This window comes from Schistosoma mansoni, assembly GCF_000237925.1.
Source record: "Schistosoma mansoni, WGS project CABG00000000 data, chromosome 3 unplaced supercontig 0141, strain Puerto Rico, whole genome shotgun sequence".
Classification (NCBI taxonomy): domain Eukaryota; kingdom Metazoa; phylum Platyhelminthes; class Trematoda; order Strigeidida; family Schistosomatidae; genus Schistosoma; species Schistosoma mansoni.
In genome coordinates, this window is record NW_017386011.1 from 13,824 (window position 1) to 40,334 (window position 26,511).

General features: G+C 34.7%; 2 protein-coding genes across 2 annotated transcripts in view; one reads left to right on the plus strand and one right to left on the minus strand.

The window, feature by feature from the left end:
• Positions 1–5,845: 5,845 nt before the first annotated feature.
• Smp_103640 (egg protein CP391S-like) lies at positions 5,846–13,326 on the plus strand (the record flags this gene model as incomplete). Its single annotated transcript, XM_018791219.1, has 8 exons — positions 5,846–5,951; positions 6,245–6,337; positions 7,425–7,475; positions 8,385–8,449; positions 10,856–10,910; positions 11,866–12,011; positions 12,503–12,631; positions 13,186–13,326. 8 exons carry the CDS (start codon positions 5,846–5,848, stop codon positions 13,324–13,326), a joined length of 786 nt encoding a protein of 261 aa, XP_018645557.1.
• A 2,994-nt stretch (positions 13,327–16,320) lies between these two features.
• Positions 16,321–26,511, minus strand: part of Smp_098980 (hsda/sda1, putative) — a gene marked incomplete at both ends in the record, with an annotated part of 20,980 nt that continues 10,789 nt past the window's right edge. The window contains 5 exons of the mRNA XM_018791221.1: positions 16,321–16,424; positions 18,943–19,042; positions 21,619–21,873; positions 24,237–24,532; positions 25,744–25,987. Coding sequence (XP_018645558.1) covers positions 16,321–16,424; positions 18,943–19,042; positions 21,619–21,873; positions 24,237–24,532; positions 25,744–25,987 — 999 coding nt within the window. The remainder of the gene's footprint in view (positions 16,425–18,942; positions 19,043–21,618; positions 21,874–24,236; positions 24,533–25,743; positions 25,988–26,511) is intronic.

A 26,511-nucleotide genomic window follows, 5' to 3' on the forward strand; every position in this document is an offset into this window, starting at 1 on the left:
ATTGACGCTAGATCACCATGGAAACACTGGACGGCCGTTTCGTCCTATCATGGGACTCCTCAGCAGTGCGCGTCCACGAACCCACTCTCGCGAGTTTCGATGGTGGTCTAGCTTCAATTGACTCACGCTTTCAACTATGAAAAATACTAAATCTCTACAAAACCCCTTTCTTATTATTATTACCATTACTATTTATCATTATTATATCAATTGACAAGATGCATTTTATTCACACAATTTTTTTTGCATTTTCATTTTTTTTTCTAAATTACTATTATATCGATTGTGACTAGACACTTAATTACAAATCACTGACCTTTATTAAATGACCTTTGTAATTTACAAAAAAAAACAATTTGAAAGTATATATATGCTTCCAGGTTTTCCATGGTGGTCTAGCTTCAATTGACTCACGATCTCAACTCTATAATATATATATATATATATATATATATATATAGATGTCGTAATAGCAGATGCAAACGCTTACCATTTTTAACATATAACATTGTCAAATTCATTAATATATATATGCCTCATTTTGGACTTAGTAAAAATATTATCATAATTATGGACTTATAACTGTAGAGCCTGATGATGAAGTTATTGAAGAAGCAATTGTTCGCTTAAATATTGTTCATGTATTTAGACAATCTGATGATGATAATGATGATTGAACTGTCAATTATGATTATGATTCAATTCATTGAGAGGTTGAATTATTTCCAAACTTATGTAAGTTAATATGATGTAATGAAAAAAGACTTTGATAATATAAGATATGATGTAGTTCATATTAATTTCACAGTTTTATACATTCTGCCTCCATTCAAATATAACAAACAATTGATCTTACATTATTGAGAATCTGATTGAATGAAGTCAGTCACAGGGAAAGTGGTTAGTTGGTTAATATCTCAAAAACCGTGAGATTAGATGAATCAATTTCGAATGTTATAGTGAGTTTTGCCTCCTTAAAATTGGAATAATGTATTTCTGATGAATGTTATCTAGTGCGTTATATATATCAAGGGTTTCTCACTGACTACCTTCAAATACCTAACATCTTATAGAAGCCACCATAAGTGATTTATTATCGACGGATAGATTAGTGTTAGATACCACTTAGGAGTGTCACAGTGATTGCTACCATTCTAAACTTCATATTGTCTCCTAGTTTGTTTTGTTTTTCAAATATATTACAGAGTCAAAGTAGAGTGAAATATTTATAATGTGAATTGGCTTGATAGAAGCAAACCACCAATTTGATTAGTATTGGTGGCATTTTCTTCAATTAACTACTAAACTGTATTGACTTAATGATTGACCATTTAACTGACATACAACTGAATAACTTATTAGTTTTAGTACAAATTTTATTATGAAAGAAATCATGAAATATTAGTTACTTTTTTCATCTATTCTAGCTGACCGATTCTATACTGTGATCTGAACTACTTGAGTAGTCACTTAGATGACTTCAGTTAAAGTTCAACTCGATAGGGTGGGTAGCAGTATAATTACAATTAAGAAGTGATATTTCAAAGAAAAGAGAATAGGAGAGTTATTGTTGTGTATCCATACACAGATATTTATAGCTTTGTACAGATTTAAGGGTAATATGTTAGAGATCTCCAAGTAAATAATTCGATCTAACGAGATTCTCACAGCATAACATCCTAGTTGTTGTTGTCGTCATGTTTTTCTTTCTTTTGAAATGTTTATTAAATCTCAGAATATTTGCTTAGTTTAAGGTTAAGCTTTTATGTCTAGATATTATGATAAGAATGTTAATGATTCGTTATTGTAGTGAACGTGAACACAGAAGTGGGGACAACTGAGAACCATACAGTAAATACTTCATTTACAAAATGTCAAACAATGGTTTGAAATTTCATTGTTCTTTCGTTTCCATACTAATCGGTCTCAGTTCTGGTTATCTTTTGTTAGATCTTCTTAACCTCCTGTCACCATACATTTCATTTTCTGCTGATAATACATACTACTCATATCTGTCGACATCAGCAGCACACACCACAAATCAAGTCTTAGTAGTAATATCTTTAGCTTTAGCACAAAGTTCTTTGAAGAATATATATATGTTATGATAGGTGAGTAGCAAATACTTTAGCACTTATTATTGGGAATTCAAGGAATGGTTATAATTTGCATAGGTTATTAGTCAGTTGTATGATATTTAAATAAAGATAAGGTTTATTCTAATTATACTGGACTGTCATCTAACTACTGTACAGTGAAACATGTTCTACGTTAAAACGTTATTAGAAATAGTGATAGTAAGCGATGGTTTAATAAGCTCAATTTAGTTGTTCAATGAAAACTTTTTCTCTTCTCTACTTAACATTGTTAATCCAGACATAATCCATCCCATTTGATCTGATGTTGCTGTACCAGGAAATAATGGTGTACCAATCAACATTTCACCTAACATGTATCCTAAACTCCATATATTAACATCTTTTGTATAATCATGACATGGATGATAAGAGAATTTCTGGAAGGCGATTCCAACTTCTTGCTACGTAGTCAGTCAATGCTGGAGGTAATGTTTTACAGTTGATTTTACCATTAACCTTTTCACATTTACTTCGACCTTTAAAAGAACATGCTAAACCGAAATCATACAACTTCACTAAACAGTCAGAATGCAGAAGAACGTTTGATGGCTGTAGTGTATGTAGTATTGAGAAAAGGCAAAATATTAATTATTCATAATCATGGTAGGAAAACATGTGAAGTGATTGAAGAATGTTCCACTGTGAAAGTAGAAAGTGAACGACTCCTACTTATGAAGAAAGCATTTAAGTAAATGTTATACGCTTGTTGAATGATTTGCAGGAATGTACACTATTTTCGTGTTATTGAACCAAATTCAAAAGCGACGTGCACGAAATAAGTGTGCTATAAATTGTCTGTCTTGTGGAACCCTTCATCTATCTTTCAAAGCAACCAGATTGAAACTGAAATAAGTGGCCAACCTTTACGAAAGATTTCAATATCAAACAAGTCAGTAAATATTGAGAATTCTGAAGTGTAAATTATTGAATTTTAACTTTGAATGGACAGCCAAAAGATTTGTTTAACTTCATTTTCTGTTTAGAAAAGTAGTAATGTTTTGTAGAATGAGAATTTCACTGTTTGTTTTGCGCTTACGTGTCAATGTGTGTAGGTGATTGTCAATCACATAAACAACATCTTATTATAAGAATGTGGTATGATTTATTCTTAACAAGATTCATATTACGTCCACTATAGAGTATAGATACAATAGAATACCATATTATTTGATTAATGAGATAGAATGAGGTGATAGACGACAACAAAGTACAATCTTTGATATTTCTGTAGACAATTGAGGTCAACAGAAATATGTTTGTGTAATTAAACACTGCGATAACTTACACTGAGAAGAAAAGATAATGAATTCTACTTTGATAATTTTTTTAGGATGTATTAGAAATGATAGAAGTTGGTGTTATGTTATATTTAATGGGGTAAGTGGAAGAGAATTTTCAATATTTAAAATCCTATTTGTTATGACTTGACCGAGGTCGTCGCTAATTTGCTATGACTTTACAAATTAACCAAGGACGTATCCTAATTCGTTATTGGTTTGTATGTCCGGCTTTTATTCACGTGAATTATCCAGCAATGGGAATACGACTTTTGCGACCTTAACACTGTGACAATCAATTACGTTCAATCAGTATGAGCAATCTAGCATCCTTATTGGTCCTTTATCCGCCGAGCCCTTCCATTTGAGTCCAGAACACCAAAGCAGCTTCTGTTGTGCGAATCATTTCTTTCAAGCATACTCTGTTTATATACCAATCAGACAGACAGACCTCATCACACCATAAAATAGGAAATATTATTTGCACAAGATCAAGCCAAATGTGCCTGTGAACGTGGGAGCCAGTAATTAATAAACTGAGTACAGTTTAGGAACAGTAAATCGTATAATAATAATCAATAGATCAAAATAAAGCTTAAGATGAATATAGATATACACAATCTAATTACTCTATAGTTGAACAATAAGAATATATATGGAATAATCGTCCATTATTAGGTCCTTGAAGTTACCCGTACTTATGTCTTCGCTAGGATATAACACTATTCTCATCAAGGTCTATTTACTATGTTACATAGTTATCAAATGTTACTGCTACTGTCACTAGTGATAATAATTAGTATAATGGTTTATAATAATTTGATAACAGGTCACATTTTAGTGGTACAATTGAAGACAATACTGTTGTTGATGTATTCGCGAAATTATGCTACAACCGTTCATTCGACTGCAGACGGTGATACTCCAGGAAACAATATTTTGGTTATTGTCAACATCTTTTTCAAATGCACAACACACCTTCACGGTAACCAGAATTACTTTCTGCAAATATAAACAGAGTATAATTAGTCTTAACTTGTTCCGCTGAAATTATTGTTGATCTACGAAAGTGTAGACTGTTATTCATCCACCAATAATTGACTCATTAAGTTTACCGTGGACTAAATATACCTTGGACATTCTCTTACAATAATGATTTACTTGTATGTTGAATAACAGATGACAATGTAACCAAGCTCAATTAGTAGGTGAAAATCATCCATTGAAATACTAAAGTGGAAATCAGTCTTCTTGACTGTTAACACTTTTATTAACTTTCAGGTTCAATGATTACTGTGGTCATTACAAATCTGTGTGTGAATCGAGAAACCCATTCAATTTTTAACATTTCACTTTCAATGAAATGCATTATCTTTCTGTTATTTCAATCATTGATCACATAAATCTACTCAACTGGACACATTCAGTTCCACTTCTACGTGATCAATTTTCATCTTAACATCTATTTGAAGCCAGTGGTACAATATTGTTGGTCAACTAGAATTCATGTGGCATTCTTTAGAAGTTAAAATTCCACATTCAACGATGATGGAATTGTCTAGCAGAACTAACTTTATTGCAATCAAATTCAAGTGTGAAGATGTGGATTTACACATCCAATGAAAACAGTTTGTGCTACTTAGATTATAACTCAACAAACCAAAACAATGAACCAATGACAACCAACTATCAGATTATTACAAGCAAAAAAATGTTTGTGTCATGGAAACATGACCACACATTTTAAACTACAAATAAACTAATCACTTGGTTTAAAATATCAATAGGGGTCAGTAATTTCAACCAACGATGGATAAATATCAGCCTATATACCTCAAAAACTGAAAGAATATTACACAACAATGAGTTCATCTTTCACGATGATTCGTTAACAATGATCATATGAATTCATGAATTTCGATCGTCTTAATGGTCAATTTCAATCATCCAATCAGAAAGAAACAAACAAACACTCAGAAAGTCTATATAAACTCGACAAGTTCTAACACCGACTACTAACCTTTTCAACAAGATGATGAGGTGAGTGTTGACTGTACAGTTAAGTTTATTGAATGCATTATATGAATTTCAATTTGTTTCAATGAATGAACGCCATTTTATCATCTGAACCACTATAGATATACGCTTTCGTCTGATCATCTGATGCTCGTCTATTTGGTCGTCAGCTTGACTTTGAAGTTCTTCAATTGTCAACATGTTTGTGACGAAAATTATTCGCTTAAAGAAGGAAAATTAGTGTTTTAAGATGATTCACATGCATATGTAAGTTATCAGTCAGGTTCCAATATACACATTCAGTCTCAGCATTATCATTATTCCCAGATCATCCGCGTTAATCGGCCGTCTCCAAGTGTTAACTGCAAGTCCGAGAAATTCGTTGGATCTCAGGTGAGTCAACTAAATTTTGCAATGGAGGTACTAATCCATATGTTTGCATATTTTCAGAAAATAAATCCCAAATTCCCGTTCAAAGTTTTCGGCTCTGATGTCAGTAGATTTGACATTGACAAATATGGTAAGAGAATCATTTTCTTTCAACTTGAATATTTACTGAGTTTTGTTTATTCACATTTCATTCCACGAATGAAAGTTGCTTTAATTTCTTCAGAAAGTCAGTTTCATGCTGTTGTGTAACACTCAAAACTTCTACCGATATTTATTTTGTTGAAGTTGTGAATAGTTTCAGGCCTTACAGCAAACATGTTACCGTTCATGCATTTCATTTTAGTCTCTAGTTAATTTCAAAGCCTCTCATTAATTCACTGCAGATTATCAATCGAATCGCATGTTTTCATTCCATAAACGCAGGTATAAGATTCATGAATGGATCAAAGGAATTAGGATCAATTGACAATCATTCACCTTACGTTATTTTTCCTCAATATGAAATTTCTAATGAGGGTAAGTTGTTTTATAGTTCAATGATATTTTGTTTCGTTTTTTAATTCTCATTTTCATTTTGTATAAATGATTCAGTACTCAGGTTGATTATTGCATGAGAGCTGACCAGTACAGAGTGACTATTTTGTTTGCGTGATTTCATGACCTAAATTGTGTTCACAACGCGTATTCATTACTGTAAAGCCAGAACGTTAAATGAAACACGAAATAGACGCAAATTGATTAGGTAGAAATGATAAGTCTGTTGATGTAATTGCTAAAGTGAAAATTGCCTACTCTTCAGTCTGTTTAAACAACTATAAAACAGATATCGTATCAATAAGACACTGCCTGGTAGATTCAATGAATCAAACTGATCACAGCTACAACAATAAACGATGTTGTGCGAGAAATCAGTTTGGATTATTGAAGCACACGAACTTTCAAATTATGTTTGATGTTCTTGAAATTTTTTCCGTGACTTGCTTACTTTTTCAAATTTTAATATCTCCACGTCATTCTCTGTAGACCGTTGGATATTCAACGATTTCTTGATTATCATACTCATTTGATCATCAAATTCGAACTCATGCCCTTTTTGAAACATCGAACCAACGAAAGACCATGAACAGTCTGTTGGTACATCATGATTGAATCAAACCAGAACACCTAGAATATCAAAATGAAGTTCATTGATTTTGTTCAGTTATTGGAATTAATGACACTTGAGTAGCATTTCTGCGTAAACATTAGTTCAGTTGATGGAACACAGTTTCATTGGAATAACAGAATCTCAGGAAATCACTTTATATGTGTATGTTTGGATAGACATTAACAGACTCTAAATTAACCAAAAGCTTTTAAAATCAACGTTTGAGAAGTAGAATGTTCATCTCAGTTGATTAGATTGAAGCATTCATCATTTCGCCGAAATAATAATAAGGGCTCTTGAAAGTTCCATTTAATTGGACTGGTTCACCTGAAACTCGGAGTGAAGATGATAACTCGTGTTCAAACTCATTTTGTGTTGGAATGTATGTTTATTGGAAGAAGCGGATATTCATCACAAAGATATATAAACACAATTTTTTTATTTTCATTATTACAGAGAACCTATTGGCTATCAGATTTTCTTTCCAAATATATGGTGATAGTTTAAGTAAGCGAACTATAAAATGATTGATTGATCACCTGTGAGATATGAACACTTACACCATCATTCATTGTAATTACTCACACTTTCTTCTGTTCAGTTTGCGTAATTGGATTCTTTTCAAAAACCGACAGAAGTAATAAAGCGTAACCATCCTGGGGAATTAGGGGAAAACTAAATGTAGAATGCACTGATCGTTTGAACACATTGTTTGAAACTAAAAGAACAGTCGATATAAGCAGGAACATACTAGATTTGATGAGTAATAAATAGATCAGTATGGATAAATTAAGTCATAATTTCATTTCACTTGCAGACAAACGAATGCAGAGATACATCTTCATCAACGGACTTCAGTGGAACTTGATAAGAAGTCTGTATTTCAAAGAAAGTAAACTTGTGTTACTCACCACATGGTCATCCTTAAATATTACTCATTCGAGTTAAGAAACCATCTACACGATTATTCTGCAGCTATCCATTTTTCATCTTTAACAAACACTGATATACCAATGTGTTGCCTAATCAATTAAGTTATCAAGTTCTATTTGTAAACATAAACTGCACAGCTCATGTCATGTGTACTAATAGTTGATTGTTTCAACGGTAGTTGTAGAGAATATTGCGTCAATGTGGATACATCTTCAGCTGTCAGATGTAATTAGAAGCTTAGTGATTTATTGTTTCAATATGAAGACGAGGATGCAATGAAGCGTCGGAAACTAAGCATCTGATATTCATTTTGAAGCATGCATGCTTGTTTCATTTACACAACATTCACTAGATTATATTTAAAAACAAATTCGACTGCAGAAAACATTTGAGACAATACTGTAAATACAGTGTCACATCTAACAATAACGTGGTCATCATGAATTCCTCAAATTCTAAATTTCCATAATCTTTTGTCTACAGACCGTATATTCATGACAACTACTGTGATGCTTCCGAATGGGAATATATATGTCTATTATGATAACGTAAGTTGCACAACTGAATGGCAATATAGTTTTATTTCAAGAACTTCAGACTATTCCATTAATTCATGCATATTAATACTGTCGAATGCAACAAGATACGATTGGAAGAAATCACCACTTTGTAATGTACACACTGACTATATGACACTATTGTTATTACCTTACTGACACACTGTTTTAGCCTTTGTTTAAATTACTAAATAATAAGAAGTGATGGGATATCTGACGAAATACGTATGTCTTTGCACCGATTTAAGACAAACAGTTTAAGTTAGAGTACTGTACAAGGACAGTCATATTCTCTCAAGCTTTTCTACGTCTTTCAAAGATCAGCTGTTTGAAACGTTCACTGTTGAATATTCAGAGTGACTTATTACTAATATCTTGATCGTTTCACTGCATGTGGCTATTCGAATGTCAATAGTAAGAAACTCAACTATTTGCAATACAACAGATGGTGGATAACTAGAAAGAGCTAGTGAGATGAAAGATTTCATGTGTGTCCAACTGAATCGGTTTTGATTATTTCGAGGTAATCAGGACATATTGTGGAAAGAATTCTCAAAGGTAATGAACAGTAATGGATGAAAGTGAACATATCGACACAATTCCACCAAATGATAACAAATTCATGCGCGATAACATTTCACTTATTCACAATCACATTTCTACCAACGGACGTGGATATTCATCTCACAATGTATCGCATCATTCCATGTTAGATAGATCGTTCATCTAATTTCACTGAAGTTGACAACAGGAGGGAGTCAGAATATTTTTGTAGACTAGATGAAGCACAAGAGACTGATCAATTGCAGTCCCAAAAATCAATGGGAAGATTCATACGAACAATACCAAGTGGATTCATATGGAGCATAGTTCTAAGGGAACATAGGAGATCAGTGTGCTTACTGTAAATTTTACTAGTTGTCTTTGTATAAGATAATGGGATTGACGACACATCGCTTCAACGGTTATTTGGTTTTGATATAGGTGGTTGTGTGTTGACAGACCTTGACTCAGAATTCCACTACTTTTTTTCAGATAACTGAAGAACTAGATTTCGAATCGCTATTAAGCGGTTCATTAGAGTGCGATGGAGGTAACGATTGGTATTTTTATTCTGATTTACACTAACCAACATGAACAATCATCTGTTTGTCAAATGTTTCCTTCTATTTGTACCTGATTATCATTATGTCAACACAGAAATTGACTGTGATCTATCATAGGGATCTAATATATCTTTCGTACAGTCCACATCAATCAGTTGTTTCGTGTGTAAAATAAATTGGTCGAAGTGTCATTGAAGTGTTGATGAAAATTGTATGAAACAAAATTGGAATAATTTTCTAAGACTCACTTTTCAACCGTGACTGTTTATTGAAAATTCAACTTGAGTTAGGAGTTTACACAACTTGAAGCGAAATTGTAGTATCACTTGCGATAAAGTCATAGTGGAAATTCATTGTGAAGAAGCCTTGTGTTTGTGATTAGGTCGATCTGTAGAACACTGAAATTATCTGAATTGAAATCAAGTATCTGTGTCTCGATTTCAACGACCGTCATGCTTGTTGTTGTGTTAAAATCGTCATGGTGTTGTTACGGTTTTCTGTGCGAAATTCCACGTCTTTCTAACCTGATATAATGTGTAATATAACTATGGTGTGCAGATGTCTTCGACAAAGTGAGGATGGATATTTGAAAATGTCTTTTGCATATGTTTAGCCATTGACTAATCCACACAGGGATATATGAAAGAGGAAATTAGGCAGACAATATATCTAGTCATTTATTGATTCAGTTACCATTCTACCAGTCAAGCCTGCAGTCCTTATTGATATCACCACTCTATGCAAAAGAAAGTATGTTTTGTCAAACGGACCTGATAGTTGTCTTAAACAATGCTCAATCGTCATATTACACTGACATGACTGTATGTTGTTGTAAGATGAAGCTGAGTTTCAAGACAAGCATTTAGTGTAAATGAATAGATTGGATGCCGTGTTTTGTGATTGAATATGATAAAATGCATCATCTATTTGGTCAGGAGGTATATTATGGTCGGTTTGAATGTATTACTGAGACGTTTCACAGTAATGCTCAATGTTGACCGTTTGTGACCAGTGAAACAGATTTTTCACAAGAATTTGCACTGATACCCTTGTAACATAATTTGGAGATTGGACAATATCATTCTCCATTTACTGGTTGAACACTGGTTACTTTCTGAAGTAGAAAGTGATGTAAAGCATAGTTTTTGAAGATGTTTTATCGTCACTGTATCTGTGATCATAAATTAAACAATTTCTTATTTTGTTCGCTTCATTATCGAACAAACAACTTGTTATACTTAAAATGGAAATCGATATTTTATGTGTCTTCTTCTATACATTTTTGTTACAGAAGGTGAGCGGGACTTTGAAATATCTGTTGATGCAAAATGGATCAAAAGTGGAACGTTAGTGGAGTATAAAGTTTCCGGTGGTATGTTTAACCATATTTTATCACAGTTGACTATTTTCACACTTGAATGCATCACTTCTGTTTCATAAAACTGGAAATTACATGTGTGATTTTGGTCAGTTATTAAATGATATCCAACCATCAGTTTCAACTGACGTTTCACTGCACTTCGATTCACTGTTGAGTATTTAAAACAATTAAGAACACATTTTGAACGACAAAAGAAGTCCCCACTTCGATGAAATTTACTTAAACACAATCTCATGAAACGATGGATGAGATGGTATTAGTTAGTTAGTTGATTGTGCATTGACTTGGAAGTGTCCATTGTTTTTCTCATTTGGTACATGCAATGGTAAGTTGTAATTGTAATTACCTTGAAGACAATAGCATCATTCCTAAAATCTCTACATTATCCTACTCATCCGATAAATTGAAGGTATAGACAAGTCACGTGTCCAGATTTCGATTTATCATAGTCAGTAGATATTTGTTTAGTATCAAAAATACTGACGATTTTCATAGTACGACAGTGTTTCCTTTTTCATGAATATGTACAATGAGTAACCACATGCACTTTTCAGGTCATCATGTGTTAGACTACTGAAATAACATTTCGACAACTGAGAATCATTCCATAATCTAATGTTCAGATTGACTTCAATATTCGCAGAATAAAATATTGTTTACTACCGATTAGATTTCATTATCCAATCAGTCAAAACTCGTCGTTCAACATTCAACGTATTCAATTGCCGTGAAATGTGAATGATAATAGAAATGTACTGAATTTCTCATCGCGTAATGTGATGACGAAGTCCCAGTGAATGAAATGGTCATTCAAATCGGAAATCACCATTGTATCATTGAATTATGGTTACATGTTTTGTTATTCACTTATCTTTTGTTCGATAATTTGAAATGTAATCAACTTATTCCTTTCACTGAAGATTGTTCAAAACACAAAACGGCTGAAAAATGTCAAGACTCCAAAACACCGAATAGAAAGTGCATTTGGCATGAAAAAGCAAATATGTGCATCGTCAGCACTGATATGGATATTGATGACTTCAAAGTAAATAGTTGCCAGATTGAAGTAAGTAATTGATATTACCATTATCCACATTCTAAATCTATTTACTAGAGAGAAAATTTAATTGCTACGAATAAGTAGTGATTTGTATAGTTCCCTTAGTGCATAAATCAATGCATTGTATAGTTTGACGATATTTGATGAGACATGGGTACAATGCTTTGTTTCCATGTGGACATTCAACAATGAATGAAAGCGTTGTTTAACAGCACTAATGCCTGGAAACATGTTAATTTTCGAGCTCGTAGAATGTGTAGTGATTCCCAATGTCCAATATGAAACCGCCTATCTGTGTGACTTGTGCTGACTGTGTTATACTATATCAATTATAATTTATAAACTCAAAGAAAAGTTATGGGATGTTACCTAGATCGACAGGCTTTTGGTGTGTTCGAATTGCATTTGGTTGGATTCACTTCTGTCATCAACACTCATAATGAATTATTTGATTAATATTTGGTGTTCAGTAATATTGCCACTGTTTCGTTCTTCAGAATAGCTCGAATGTTAACGTTTCGACCACACCAATCGTTGTGGAACAAGCTACAACAACTCAAAGGATAAGTGAATCTGAGTTAAGAAATGAATTGGAGAGAACTGATCAACAATCTGAATCTCATTTGGTAAGTATTTGATATTTAGTAATGATTGTACTGTTTCTGTCTCTCAGTATGTGACAATAGAAGCTCACGTCATTTCATGTAGATAGTAGATATTTTATAGATCATTTATCATGACAACAGACAATTGAGAACGAGAAACGTGCGTGTGAAGTAGTGTATTTATGAGCAGTTAGCAGCGTGTGTTGTGCTATGAGGAATACAAAAAATGTAAAAGAGTAAGTTATGGGTCATGCACTTAAACAACTTTTATAATCACTTGTGGTAAACGTACAAACTGTGAGAATTAACAAAAGAAATGCAAATAATGATGACAAAGTCTATCCACAAAATGAGTTTGTCGTGCCTATCTCCACAGTTAGTTGTAGGATAATTTGTACTTATTACACTGACTTCCAAATCGGTAGCAGATATTCTAAATCATTATTCATTGATCATATTGTGCAAATGTAAATTATGTGAATATTTGTTGGATTCACTTCTGTCATCGATACTGATAATGAATTATTTGATTAATATTTGGTGTTCAGTAATATTGCCACTGTTTCGTTCTTCAGAATAGCTCGAATGTTAACGTTTCAACCACACCAATCGTTGTGAAACAAGCTACAACAACTCCAAGGATAAGTGAATCTGAGTTAAGAAATGAATTGGAGAGAACTGATGAACAATCTGAATCTCATTTGGTAAGTATTTGATATTTAGTAATTATTGTATTGTTCCTCCCTTTCAGAATATGACGAAAGAACCGACTGAAGACAATGGACATAAGAAATCAAATCATTCCTTACACATCGTCATACCTGTAGTTATCTGTTTCTTGGTTGTGTGCAGTGGCTTTATCATATGCCTGTGGTTGTGCAAGAAAAAGAAACGTATGCCATGACTATCATAAAAGACTTGTCGTTTGTTTTCATCATGTTGTTTACATTTTGTAGTTTATTAAAAACACTTTAAATTTCGTTAATCATTTCAATAAATTGCAGATTTTCTCATTGAACTACGTACCAATTTTTGGTTGTTCACATGGTAACTAATGTACTTTTGTGAGAGAAATTTAAACTATGGTTTGTAAGTGTTATAAACTGTGGGATACTTATTATAACGCTAGGGTTTCTTGTTATAAAAGTCCTTTCACTTTTTACACGTATGTGGGACGTCAATTTAATTTAGACGAATATCTACACTAGATTCCCACCCAGGACTTCAACACATCTCAGATCAATAACACGAGATTAGCCTGAATATAACGTCAATATATTTCCACACCAAAATCCGACACAATCCAACAACAAAAACAGTCAATACATAATAAGGATAGGGAAATATATATAGCACACATAACACCTGTCACCCTATATAATGTCTGACCCAGCAAAACAACCAATCATTGCCATTCTCACCCACACATCAGTAATTCTTATGAGATTGTATTCATTCAATAAAAACTTTCAGTAGTTAAATAAGAGTTTACAACACTCCACTATGTTGGACTTCTATTCAATCCGACAATGATGATACCATACCACGTTATTAAATCCTAATAAGATTGGAACTTCTGATGAACATGTTTGATTTTTATCCACGAATTTGTCCAAATGATCTCAATACTTATGGTTCTCATAAAATATCTCACAATCAGTGACTTACTACTTCCTTAATGCGGCTAGTCCTGCATTATTTTGTAAATTTGATCGCCATAGTGCGGATTTCGGTGTTGAGAGAATGTAATGTTTGACGTGGCTCATACATATCTCGCAAAATGAACAATTGTGAATCGTCATATGTCGAAAAACCATTGTTCGAAACAGACTCATTGGTCAGTATCGTCTGAGGTCTAGCAGAGAATTCATCCTGAATATAGTGGTTCGTTTCTCAGTGAATACTAAGCACTTGTGATAATCGATTCCCTTTCTGGAATGTCTGGACTTTTTCCACAAGTGATGATTTTTTTCGTGCAATATTATTCATTTGCATGATTTGAATTCCAAGTACAATACGTCTAATTGTACTCATTGTGTTCTCCTGACTTCGTACTGGTATATGCAGAACTAGCAGAGTGCATCACAAGCTATTCAGATTATACAGGTCGGCTTTCTGCAATTGTGTATGGAATAGTGGACAGTTCTTATCGACCATCAGTGTTCTCCGACTGTCAAATACTCTCCAAACATTATTATTCTATGATGAAATTAGTGTTGTCTAATCAAAATAATCATCATATTGAAGTCATTTCAGCTTAGAAATGAATGTCACTGCCAAATGCGGAGTGAAGGTATAGGCATACGAGAAATAATGGTTATCAAAAACGTTTTGTTATATCGGGTGTACACAGGTCTTTGACGTTTGTTGTGACCATACAGTTGTACAGAGCGATTAGTAACTTAAATTCTAGTCTTTGCGGGACAACTTTTCGCAACACGTTCAGGGATGAGAATTCTAATCTGAACAAAATAAAATTACACTTGGAAGTAATTGTTTTAAAACCATAGTCTGGTATACGCTAAATTGCACAACATCGATACGTACGTCATTAGCTGGTTTGCATAGGATTACTGCATTCATAAACTTACTAAATGCCGTTGCACACTCACCTCGAAATAGAGTTTCGCCAATAAGAACTACAGTCTTGTCAGAGAGACCATTCTTAGTACTTTTCACTAACTCATAGTGCTTTTCCTCGGTTTTGGATTTACAGTTGTATATATTCTAGCCCACTTTCTCCATCTTTCTGACAGAGAAGATAAACATGGAGTTGATTGTCTAATATACTGCCTGGAGTACTTCACAGATAATAATTTGGAAACAGTGTTCTCAACAGCTTATTTGAATAGATCTGAGTGGAAATTAACAACACCACCAATATTTCACCCTTGAGCTATATATACAGTGTCACAGATGTTTCCGCTACAGTGAACGATCGGATTATTCATACATCTATACACTGTTCTGTTACACGTTTTGTGGGAAGGTTAGTACATGAAATTTCAATTGCCCCAGTACAATTAAGAATACTGATGGAGGTCATTCTTTTCAATAGACATGCACGAGCACCTGAAAGTGCAGAAGTTTCTTGCATTTTGAGTGATGACTGCAAAACAATCTCAGAGCTTATCAGTAGTAATTTTGTGAATAGCTAAGCGTTCAAACAAGAAACCGAAAAGAAGATTGTGCATTGTAGTGCTGGATGCATGGTCATCAATGTGAGCTATAGAGTAGTCACACACACAGTAACCCAATGGCCATTCAGTGCTCGAATGTCTCTAGTGGTGGCCTGACTAATAACACCCTGCGATTCAAAGCTATGAAGATGGCATCATCTCCCTGAAGCATGTGTGGTGGAATATCTCAACCGCGCATCATATAATACTTATCCCATAATTCTCTAAGCGTTCACATGCGCCCTGTCCCGTTCTCGATCTACACATTCAGCATTCTTAATCCTCTTTATTTTCTTGACACAATCACCTTGACAATACTTCTCTTATCGCTTATTATGTTCATGTGACGTCTTCTTCATTATTATCTGGATTAAAACTAATAACATAGTTATTATTATTATTATTATTATTATTATTGTGATCGTTATTAACTCCACCAACCAAATTCAATTCTCCTACCATATATGTATTACACATCATTCGTTTGTTTATCACATTGATTACCAGTTGACACGTTAAAATCAATATAATTCACAATATAATTTGTGATAATCTTACACAAGCATATAATTCCAATTGCATTACTTGAGAAACCTTGTTCAAAGAACTAGCCTCAATCATTCTACTCGTCAAAACTAGACATATATAGAGTGCAAGTTAACCAAAGTCATTATACGAATCTCATGAAATGACTTGTCGCGAATCCCAACTCACATAAAATAAAAACGACAGTTTATGTGACATAAAATATTGAGACGATCTTTAGTCACAAATACTTACTGTTTTACTTGCTTATGTATGTCACCTTCGTCAGGGAGCACAGATCATCAACCAGCACTATCCATCTCACTCTGTTCTGACTAAACCTATAGCAACTATCCTACAACCAATTTACATTGTGGTTAATATTGGTTAAGCCCTCTTATTATTTTACTTGACAGACAATGTTATTTGAACAGTCACAATTCGAATATTTTCTTGTACCGTTATGAACACCAGATCACATGACAGACTAACTAAAATGTCGATCTCTTAAATACCACTCGATGATTCATCCGACTTCCCATGTATATAGGTTTTGTCGGTCCATTTCTATTTTTAACATCTACACTACATTCGTGTACTATTTAATTCTTTTATACATGTCTTCTGAAAATGCTGTGTCAAGTATACAACAAACCCCGCCTGTGAGAGCCCTCAATTTTACTATTCCGCCTTTTAAGGTAACCGACCCGCAGCAATGGTTTATTAAACTCGAAAACTATTTTCTAGCTAACCGCAGCTAAAACGTCTTCTGGGCGACGGGAAGATAGAAAGTAGCCTGTCTTACCAACTGTGGCTTCGCCGACTCCCATCAAATGTACAGCAGATCCTAGTCTTTGGAGATACCGACGCCGACAGAAACAATATAGTAAACTAGCCGAGTGAATATACGAAATAACCAAGCAAACAAACCCTCATTTACATAGCGCAAAGGTAGATGACAGAATCAGTACTGTACAGAATCAGGTAAATGTGCCGAAGGCTCACAGAATTAACACAGAACAGGAGGTCACAAAGATCGTCACGAGTTAGCTAACACGACAGAAGCCGAGCAGCTTCCAGAAAACTCAGCTCCTCTGATATGCTGGTATCGTTGAATGTACGGTTAAGAAGCTAAAGTGTTTGCCACCTTATAGATTTAGCATAAAAGGGAAGCGGTCTACACGAGTGACCATGGCGAAGGCATCAACGAGTATAATAACTGCGAATGGCCGCCTGTTTGATATACAAAACCGGACGACAGGCGCGCGATTCTTAATTTATTCGGAGGTAGAGATCAGCGTAGCACGTCCAGTAAGAGAAGATGGGAAACATTAATATTTCACTGGTGCAGAAAGTGGCAAAGCTTAAGTATCCATTCACATCCTTATTTTGTATAGGAAATATATTTCCTATGATCCTATTTTGAATGTTGAAAAGCTGTGTGCGCTTGAACAGGTGACCTTCCGCTCTACTGCGACTGTCCCACGATCTTAATAAAGACCTATTCACCACTAGTCTGGTTTCTCCCATCAATAGATTGAGAGTTGCCTACAGGGCCAAAACCGGTGAGCTCTGTGTTGAACACAAATTTAACTTTATTTAATAGTGATAATAATAATTATTTTTTAACTTCATCGTAGAAGTAGACCCCAAATGCCCTGGTACGGCCGAGAGTGGAGAGAGTCCGCTCTCCCTCTCGAAATGCCCTCACATGGCCACGCGTATATAGCCTCTGTCAGGGAAGTCCTACTTACTGCCTTCTCGCATCACGGGTGTTGTTTACGAAATTGAAAGGACGAAAAGCGAATGTTCGGCGCTATAACCGGGTTGGTGGATGTGGAGTGTCCACCTCGGGGAGTTGGAAAACACTGATTTCAAACCAATGGTGCACACAGGCTCCAGTAATACCCTGAGAGAACAAATGGCGTATGAATCAATCATTGGTCACCGGATACCATGGGACTGCATCTCCTCACGATGCACCACTGCCATGTGGACTGAACCTTTCGGTCAAAGGCTCCGGGTGTGGGCCCCTAAGAAAACCACCTACTTCAGTTCGGGCACCTGGGCAGTATCACAGAACTCAAGCATATCGAATGAGATTTGTATGGCGCATATGTATCTGGTGCTTCCTTGTATCAATATTTATGTGTTTAAATAATAATAAAGAAGTAGACCATCTGATTATCCTCAACCAAAGTTTGGTATGTATATTTACACATTTTTTATCTTAAGGTACTTGTGTTGTAGTGATCATTTTACCTTGTTCTTATCATATTACTATATTGGTCATATACCTCATGACAGACCAAATACAAACCCATAAACTGAAAGACTTGTCACTAGTGCAGATAGACACTGTTATGACTACGAAAGTCCGAATCCCAGAATTCGATCGTGGTGATCCTGAGTTGTGGTTCGCTCGATTAGAGAATCATTTCACGGGACACAATATCAAATCTGAAGAAATTCACCATAGAGACTTATTTTCTTTCATTTATTGAACGAATATAAGTGAATTCACTTACTATACAAACGAGCTTTTGTCTTTTCCTTTTGATTATCGTGAACGTTTAACCAACTTCTTTAAATGATCTCTTAAAGCAATTTGTTTTTGTTGAAAACTACGTTTTGCTTTACGTCGAATTTTATGTTTAACCATTTGAAATGTTTTATTTTTTAATTTTTCACGATTTGTTGTACTGGCATAGGCGTTTAATCGATTCACCTAAACAAGAGAAAAACAAACAAACAAATAAATGATACTATCAGAATGGGGGTTTGTGTAGATTGTAGTATTGTAACAAGTGAATTCATGGATCGATGTGAGACCACCGCTGATAATCTGGAAAAACTTGATGGCCATTTCGTCCCAATATGGGACTTCTTAGCAGTGATACCTCATCAAAGAGACTCAAACCCAGGACATTCGGTCTCGCGCACAAACGCTTGACCTCTAGAACACTGAGCCAGCAACGAGTACGTGTGAACATGTCACCGAACCCAAACATTAAGTCCATTCCATTTCTCCATATCTTGAATCATTCATAAACTGTTAAGTTTCTCCGGACTCAAGTTTAAAAAACCGATGTTCGAAGATAATTGTTGTCAAGAACAGACACTAGGAATAATCATCACACTAAAGACTGAACAGATGTTACTGTCTAGTTTCCCACGCTTAGTTAGAATCCTTCTAATACCACACATATCTTCTAACTCACAATTTGTATTTCGTACGAAAACGAGTTAGAATGTACCGACTCGTATGATTGTCTATTTACAATATAACGTGACAATTACTTAATTTTATTAACAGACATTTGTTTTGCTCACGATAGTTAATTTTGCACGCAACCTAAAACACACTTGAGGAAAATTCTATATATGATAAGAATCCTCACTGGCGATAAGCCTTGATGTAAATATCACCTGAGGTCTTAATAAAGAGATATGCATTTGTTCATCTACATGAAGTGTATTGACGACAATCCGTCAGTTTCATTATTAGCCATAGACTAAAATCTTGATATATTACTAAGTAAATGATCAAATGAATTGTTTCGTAAAACGAACTACACAATATAATAAACGAGTATAAATTAATCGATAAATTTGATGTTTGATTCCTTGAAAAAGCTTGAACCAGATTGCCAAACGAAACGATGGATTTACTTCAAATTCATTCACTGAGATTTTACAAATACATTCTTCCTTTTTAAATTAAACTAGAAAAATTTTATAGTTACAGAAAGTAACATCTGAATAGCTTGTGATGCACTCTGCTAGTTCTGCATATACCAGTACGAAGTCAGGAGAACATAATGAGTACAATTAGACGTATTGTACTTGGAATTCAAATCATGCAAATGAATAATATTGCACGAAAAAATCATCACTTGTGGAAAAAGTCCAGACATTCCAGAAAGGGAATCGATTATCACAAGTGCTTAGAATTCACTGAAAAACGAACCACTATATTCAGGATGAATTCTCTGCTAGACCTCAGACGATACTGACCAATGAGTCTGTTTCGAACAATGGTTTTTCGACATATGACGATTCACAATTGTTCATTTTGCGAGATATGTATGAGCCACGTCAAACATTACATTCTCTCAACACCGAAATCCGCACTATGGCGATCAAATTTACAAAATAATGCAAGACTAGCCGCATTATCATTTAGGCAGAAAATACCATCAGAAGTAGTGGATAATCCATCAAGCATGGCAAAATACACCGTAAATATGCGTTTCAGATCCGCATTTTAATCTGTAATGGTAGTTCATGATACGTAAAGCAAGTAGTCAGTATATCTATGCTACATAATAGAATAACAGATTTCTAAGAATGATCATGTCATTTTGGATTGTGTGACTTGAAATTAGTTTATAAAGGACGAAGTGAATTTATTATTATTATTATTATTATTATTACCTTGGGAAGACCATATTCACACTACTTTACCATGATTACTATTGCCTGATTGCAACCAATCAATCTCACGATTGTTTACTTAAATGACTTTTAAAATTTACGAGTAGCATATCTTTGAAGGTGTTGGTTGGTAGTAGTTAACAGGAAACCCATAACTTAGGTTTCGTGCTAATTGGCACTCATCAGTAAGGTGTACCTGTAATTCTGGGGTAATTGATGCTTTCTAGTGGATTTTACCACGTGTCAACCGCGATCTCGAATCACCTAGACTAGTGGTTGTCTAATTCATCCATAACTTACATACGATTCATTTTGTCCATTTTAATATCATATTTAATGATTTACTGCTTCAGAACCCAACGACAAAGGTGTTGAAAACAATTGTTCTGTTATAATTATTCTTTCATTTTAAATATTCAATGCGTATCTTTAATGATACGTCTCGTTGATTGAACGCTATATTCGGATCCTAAACTAGTTTCGTAATCCCCAAGCTAGAACTACACAGCGACTTGAACATGAGAGAAAAGGCACAAATATGAGGGAAGCACTTTACTCCAAAGGTTCGTTCATGTACAGAAAATATAGGATTTTTATAGTATTTTAAAAGTCCTTGGATTTTTACTGAAAATTCTAGAATAGTAGCAGTGTATTAATCAGCCAATCAGAATCTCTACATGTAACTTTTCATTTTTCGCTATGTTACTAACATAACTTCTAATCAAACGCTGATTGAATGAAATGCTCCTTAATGTTTCATGAGCTTGTCATGTCGATTACGAGAAATTTGCAGGATCATCCCAATATTTAAACAATTAAGTACACAAAAAAGACAAACAAATTGTTACTATAAAATATATTTCTTACCTTAAAACCATATTTTTCTCGTCCAATTCGACCTTCTTCAATTGATTCCATTCGATCAGCTTTTGTTTGATGTGGACGCTTCACTAGACGTGTAATTGCACTCATACTAACAAGATTGCCTAGACTACCATCTTTATTTTGAATACCAACACCAGTATTTGTACCATCTTCATCATCAGTATCCACAATAAAATATGAATCGGAATTATCGATTTGATGTTTATTTCGCAATGAACTATAGGATGCAAAACGTTTCTAAATGAGAATTTGAGATAATAATAATAATTATTATAGTCGAAGTTATGTCAATAATGAAATGAATTCTACAAAAATAATTGCAGTTCTAAAAAGAAACTTTTCATAAAACAACTCTGTAACATGATCCAAAACAAAGTCTTATATTACGGACTCGTTTACTGATGTTTTTGCGTTTACTCAAATTGCTATGTCTGAAGAGACTAAGAGTTCACCTAAATGTGAAAATGGAACAAAGACTCAGTGACACAATAACCAAATAAGCTAATTATTCGGATGTTTTACAGCTCCGCAAACTAGAAAGAGAAATTCAGGTTAAGAAGAAGAGGAAAAATGTATGCCACAAGCAGTCAGAAGCATTTACGACAACAATCACAACTCAAGCGTACATATAAAGCATAGATATGTCCTTGGGAAACATTACAAAATAGTATATTAAAAGAGACAACCAACCAATGACATTTAAAGTCCTCCCAAGTGGGAAATACGATATGAAGGTGAAAATGGGAGCTTTTGGTGTGAAAACGAGGAATTCAAATCTCCAAAATAAGATCACAAAAATAAGACATTTACCAAGTGAGTTCTAGGGATCTAGTATCCCCAACGCAAATGTGATGACTTATAATTGCTCGTTAAAAACAACATTCTTTAATCGTTAAAATATGCTGCCCGAGCAAAACTTATCTTTTAGACCAATCACAGTTCAGAATTAATGAAATCAAAGCTAGATGTGTCTCAACCGATATGGTCGAACTGTAACCAAACATATTCAGAGATCCGCGATATAGCACGACTATCTTTCATTGTCTTCGGTGGGTGACTGCCTCACACCCGATACGGTGGAACTCAACTGGTCACTGTTTCTCACTAGAACTCCGAGAGTTGCCTCTCAAAGCTGGTCATTAGTGAGCACAAGTCCTACTCACTGCCTTCTCGCACCACGGGCGTTGTTCACCAAACTCAGAGGACGAAAACAATTGTCTGAGGTTTTGACCGGGTTGGTCGATGTGGAGGAGCCACCTAGGCGGAGTTGGAAAACAGTGACTACAAACCAATTGTGTACATGGGCTCCAGGATTCTGAGTGAACAAATGGTGTATAAACATGTTGTTGGTCACCCACTACCATGGGACTGCACCTCCTAACGTTGTTCCACTGCCTTGTGGATTAGACCTTTAGGTCAAACACTTGAGGCGCGGTCCCCTAGAAAAACCACCTGCTTCGGTTCGGGCGCCCAGTCAGTACTCCAACCCCATACAAATCGCATTTACAAAGTGTGGCGTACATATATTTGGTGACTCGTACTAATGTTTATGTGTTTAAATGTGTATAATATATAAATATAATATATGAAACAAAAAAACATTGATGCAAACAGGATTGAACATATTTGAAATGTTCATGTTGAAAATTTTTTTATTCTTACATTCAGTTCAACTACAAGTGACTTAGAGTAAAGATGATTTTTATTTCAGTAGATTTTAGATAATTTGTGATCCACAAATTCTAATCTTTGCATTTAAATCATCCGTAAAGTAAAGCAGAACGAACTGCTGAGCAATATAGTCATCCCTTAATTGATAGACGGATATCTCGCCTTCGTCACAGGTGACGTAAGTTGGCAAAAAACAAACGAGCTTTCTGAATCTATGTAGAGATTTTGTCAAACACCAACTCATTAGGGCTGATAAGACTTCCAAGATAAGTGGAGTTGCCGACGCGTTCGACTACTTCACTCCTTATCCTTAGTTCAAGTGTTGACTGACGCAGGCCATTCCTGAAGCAACAATTTACAAATAGAGGGAAAGAAACGCATCCCAAACACTTTGGACATTGTTGGTCAATGCTAATAAAATACTGCATTTTATCGGTCTTCACCAAACAGGACTATGTCATCTGAGTAAAAAGAAAATAGATCTGAAGTGTCTATAAAAAACATTCAGCTTTGGAGCTTGTCAAATATTTAAACTCAATACGAGAAATATCCGCACACAGAAAAAAGATGCTATCTCATATAACCAGTTTTTTTTTAAATGAAGTCAGATTATAAATCTAAAGGTTTGTTCACATGAACATAACGACAAATAAAATTTTCAGAGGGGGTTTTGTGGAGAATTTAGTATTTTCACTGTTGAAATCATGAGTCAATTGAAGCTAGACCACCATCGAAAACTTGGAAGCACTGCTTTAAGGCCATTTCGTACTATTATGGGACTCCTCAGCAGTGCGCATTCACGATCCCGTACCTGCGAGATTCGAACCCAGGACCTACCAGTCTCGAGCCGGAGCCCTTAACCGATAGACCACTGAGCCGGCATCCAACGGTGTTAATAATAAAAATAATAAAATTTTAACAGAAAATACCTGTTTTGTTTGTTGATATTTCCGCATTGCTTCAAATTCCTCTTGGGTAAATATACGTGATGTTGCTATTTCGAAAGCTTTTTCTTTTAGAACAGTTGGATCTATTTTAGTTTTCTTTGAAGGAACATTTACATTACGTTCATCCATTTCAATGTCGACGTTATCTTGTTCATCATCTTCTTCTGAAGAATTAGATAAATTTACCCATTCACCATCTGATTCATCTGTTTCACTGTCAGAACATGTTTCATCCTCGAACTCTTGGATCTCAGAACACGATTCTGATGAATCATTTTCTTTGTCATTGGTTAAAACATGAAGGTAAAATTAAACAATAAATTTAGTTCTGCTATTCTTAGTAATCATTTCATATAAGTAGCTTAAAATTGTTCTATAAAATACTTATTACATGAGTTTACACAACGACCTTGGTTTTATTAAGTGAATTTAGACTAATATGTAATATTTTCATAGTTGAAATCATGAGTCAATTGAAGCTAGACCACCAGGGAAAACCTGGAAGTACTGGACTAACGTTTCGTCCTATTATGGGACTCCTCAGCCATGCGCATTCACGATCCCGCACCCGTGAGATTTGAACCCCAAAATAAGACGAAACGGCCGTCCAGGGCTTTCAGGTTCTCCATGGTGGTCTAGCTTCAATTGACTCATGATTTCAACTATGGAAATACTGAAATATTCACAAAAACCCCTTCTGATCTATAATATGTAATAATAGACCATACTCTTATGTAAAGACTAAACGATAGTTTCGTGGATTATTAGTAATGCGGTATTGTTTTTTTACTAGGGCTTCCCGGTATATCAAAAAATAAATAGCGATTTTGCAATAGTGAGTTACCGAAATGAAAAAGATAAAATTGATTATAAAATATGCAATGGCGGTATTTCTACAGTTGAAGAACAAATGGAACTGAAAACAACTGTCAACCAACATTAAAGTAAGAATCTTCAATGCGAACGATAAGACAGTTATACTGTACGGAACTGAAACTTCGAGATCTACCACAACCATCTTCAAAAAAGAACAAGTATTTATAAACAATCATTTACACAAGATACTCAATGTCACTCGACCGTTGATGGTATCACCAACAACAGCCTACTGTGGTAGAGAACAAACCAACTTCCAACTGAACAGGAGATTAGGAAAAGATGCTGGAAGTGGATAGGACACACATTTCTGAAATCATCAAACTATATCGCGAGGCAAGTGTCAACTTGAAATCCTGAAGAAGAAGAAGAAGAAGAAGAAGAAAGGAAATGAGGAAGACCAAGGAACACATTGCATCGGGAATCGGAAGCAGATATCAAAGGAGTGAATAGCAACCGGAAACAACTGGAAAGAATTGTGCAGGAGAGAGTTAGGTGGAGAATGTTAGGGAACAGCCTATGCTCCTCTACTAAGGGTAATAGGCGTAAGTATGTCTGTATCTATCGTATACAAAAAAATCAAATTAAATATTTATTGGTTCAGAATTCATACTTTCATTATTTGAGTATTTCTCTGAACAGTCTAAACTTTGGTTAGATTTTTCTGAGGATTCTTTCTTTTTATTATTTAATTTTTCTGAAGCTAGAACAACTATTTCAGCTCCAGGAATAGTTGAAGATGTAGTACATTGGCCATAATTAATTGCAACATCTTGAGGTAGATCATATTTTATTACGTCCAATTGAGATTCTGTTAGACGTCCGCATTCTTTACGTGGTAATAATTCAGGATTTATCTAACGTAAACAATTAGAAATGAAACCATAAAAAAATTTTAAATATTGAATAAAATTAGTAAATCACAGGATATAAGATCTGATGAATGATCTTCAAAATCTTTCTGAAACAAAAAAGTAATAATAATAATTGAAAGCGTAAGCCAATTGAAGCTAGACCACCAGGAAAAACCTGGAAGCACTGGACGGCCAACTCATCCTATTGTGGGATTCCTCAGCAGTGCTCATCCACGATCCCGCTTCGTGAGATCCGAACCCAGGATCTATCAGTCTCGCGCGAGCGCTTAACCACTAGACCACTGAGCCGGCATCCGATGGTGTTTATGTCTAACTTCAACCAATCCACGAAGTTGAGCAACCGTTCACCAATTGTCTTCAGTGAGTTAATATCTCAAAACAGACGTAGTATGAACTCCACGCTTTCAACTATGAAAATACTAAATCTCCACAAAAATACCCCTTCTGATAATAATAATCATATGCTCACTAGTGACTAACTTCGAGGGGTAAATCCAGGAGTTCTA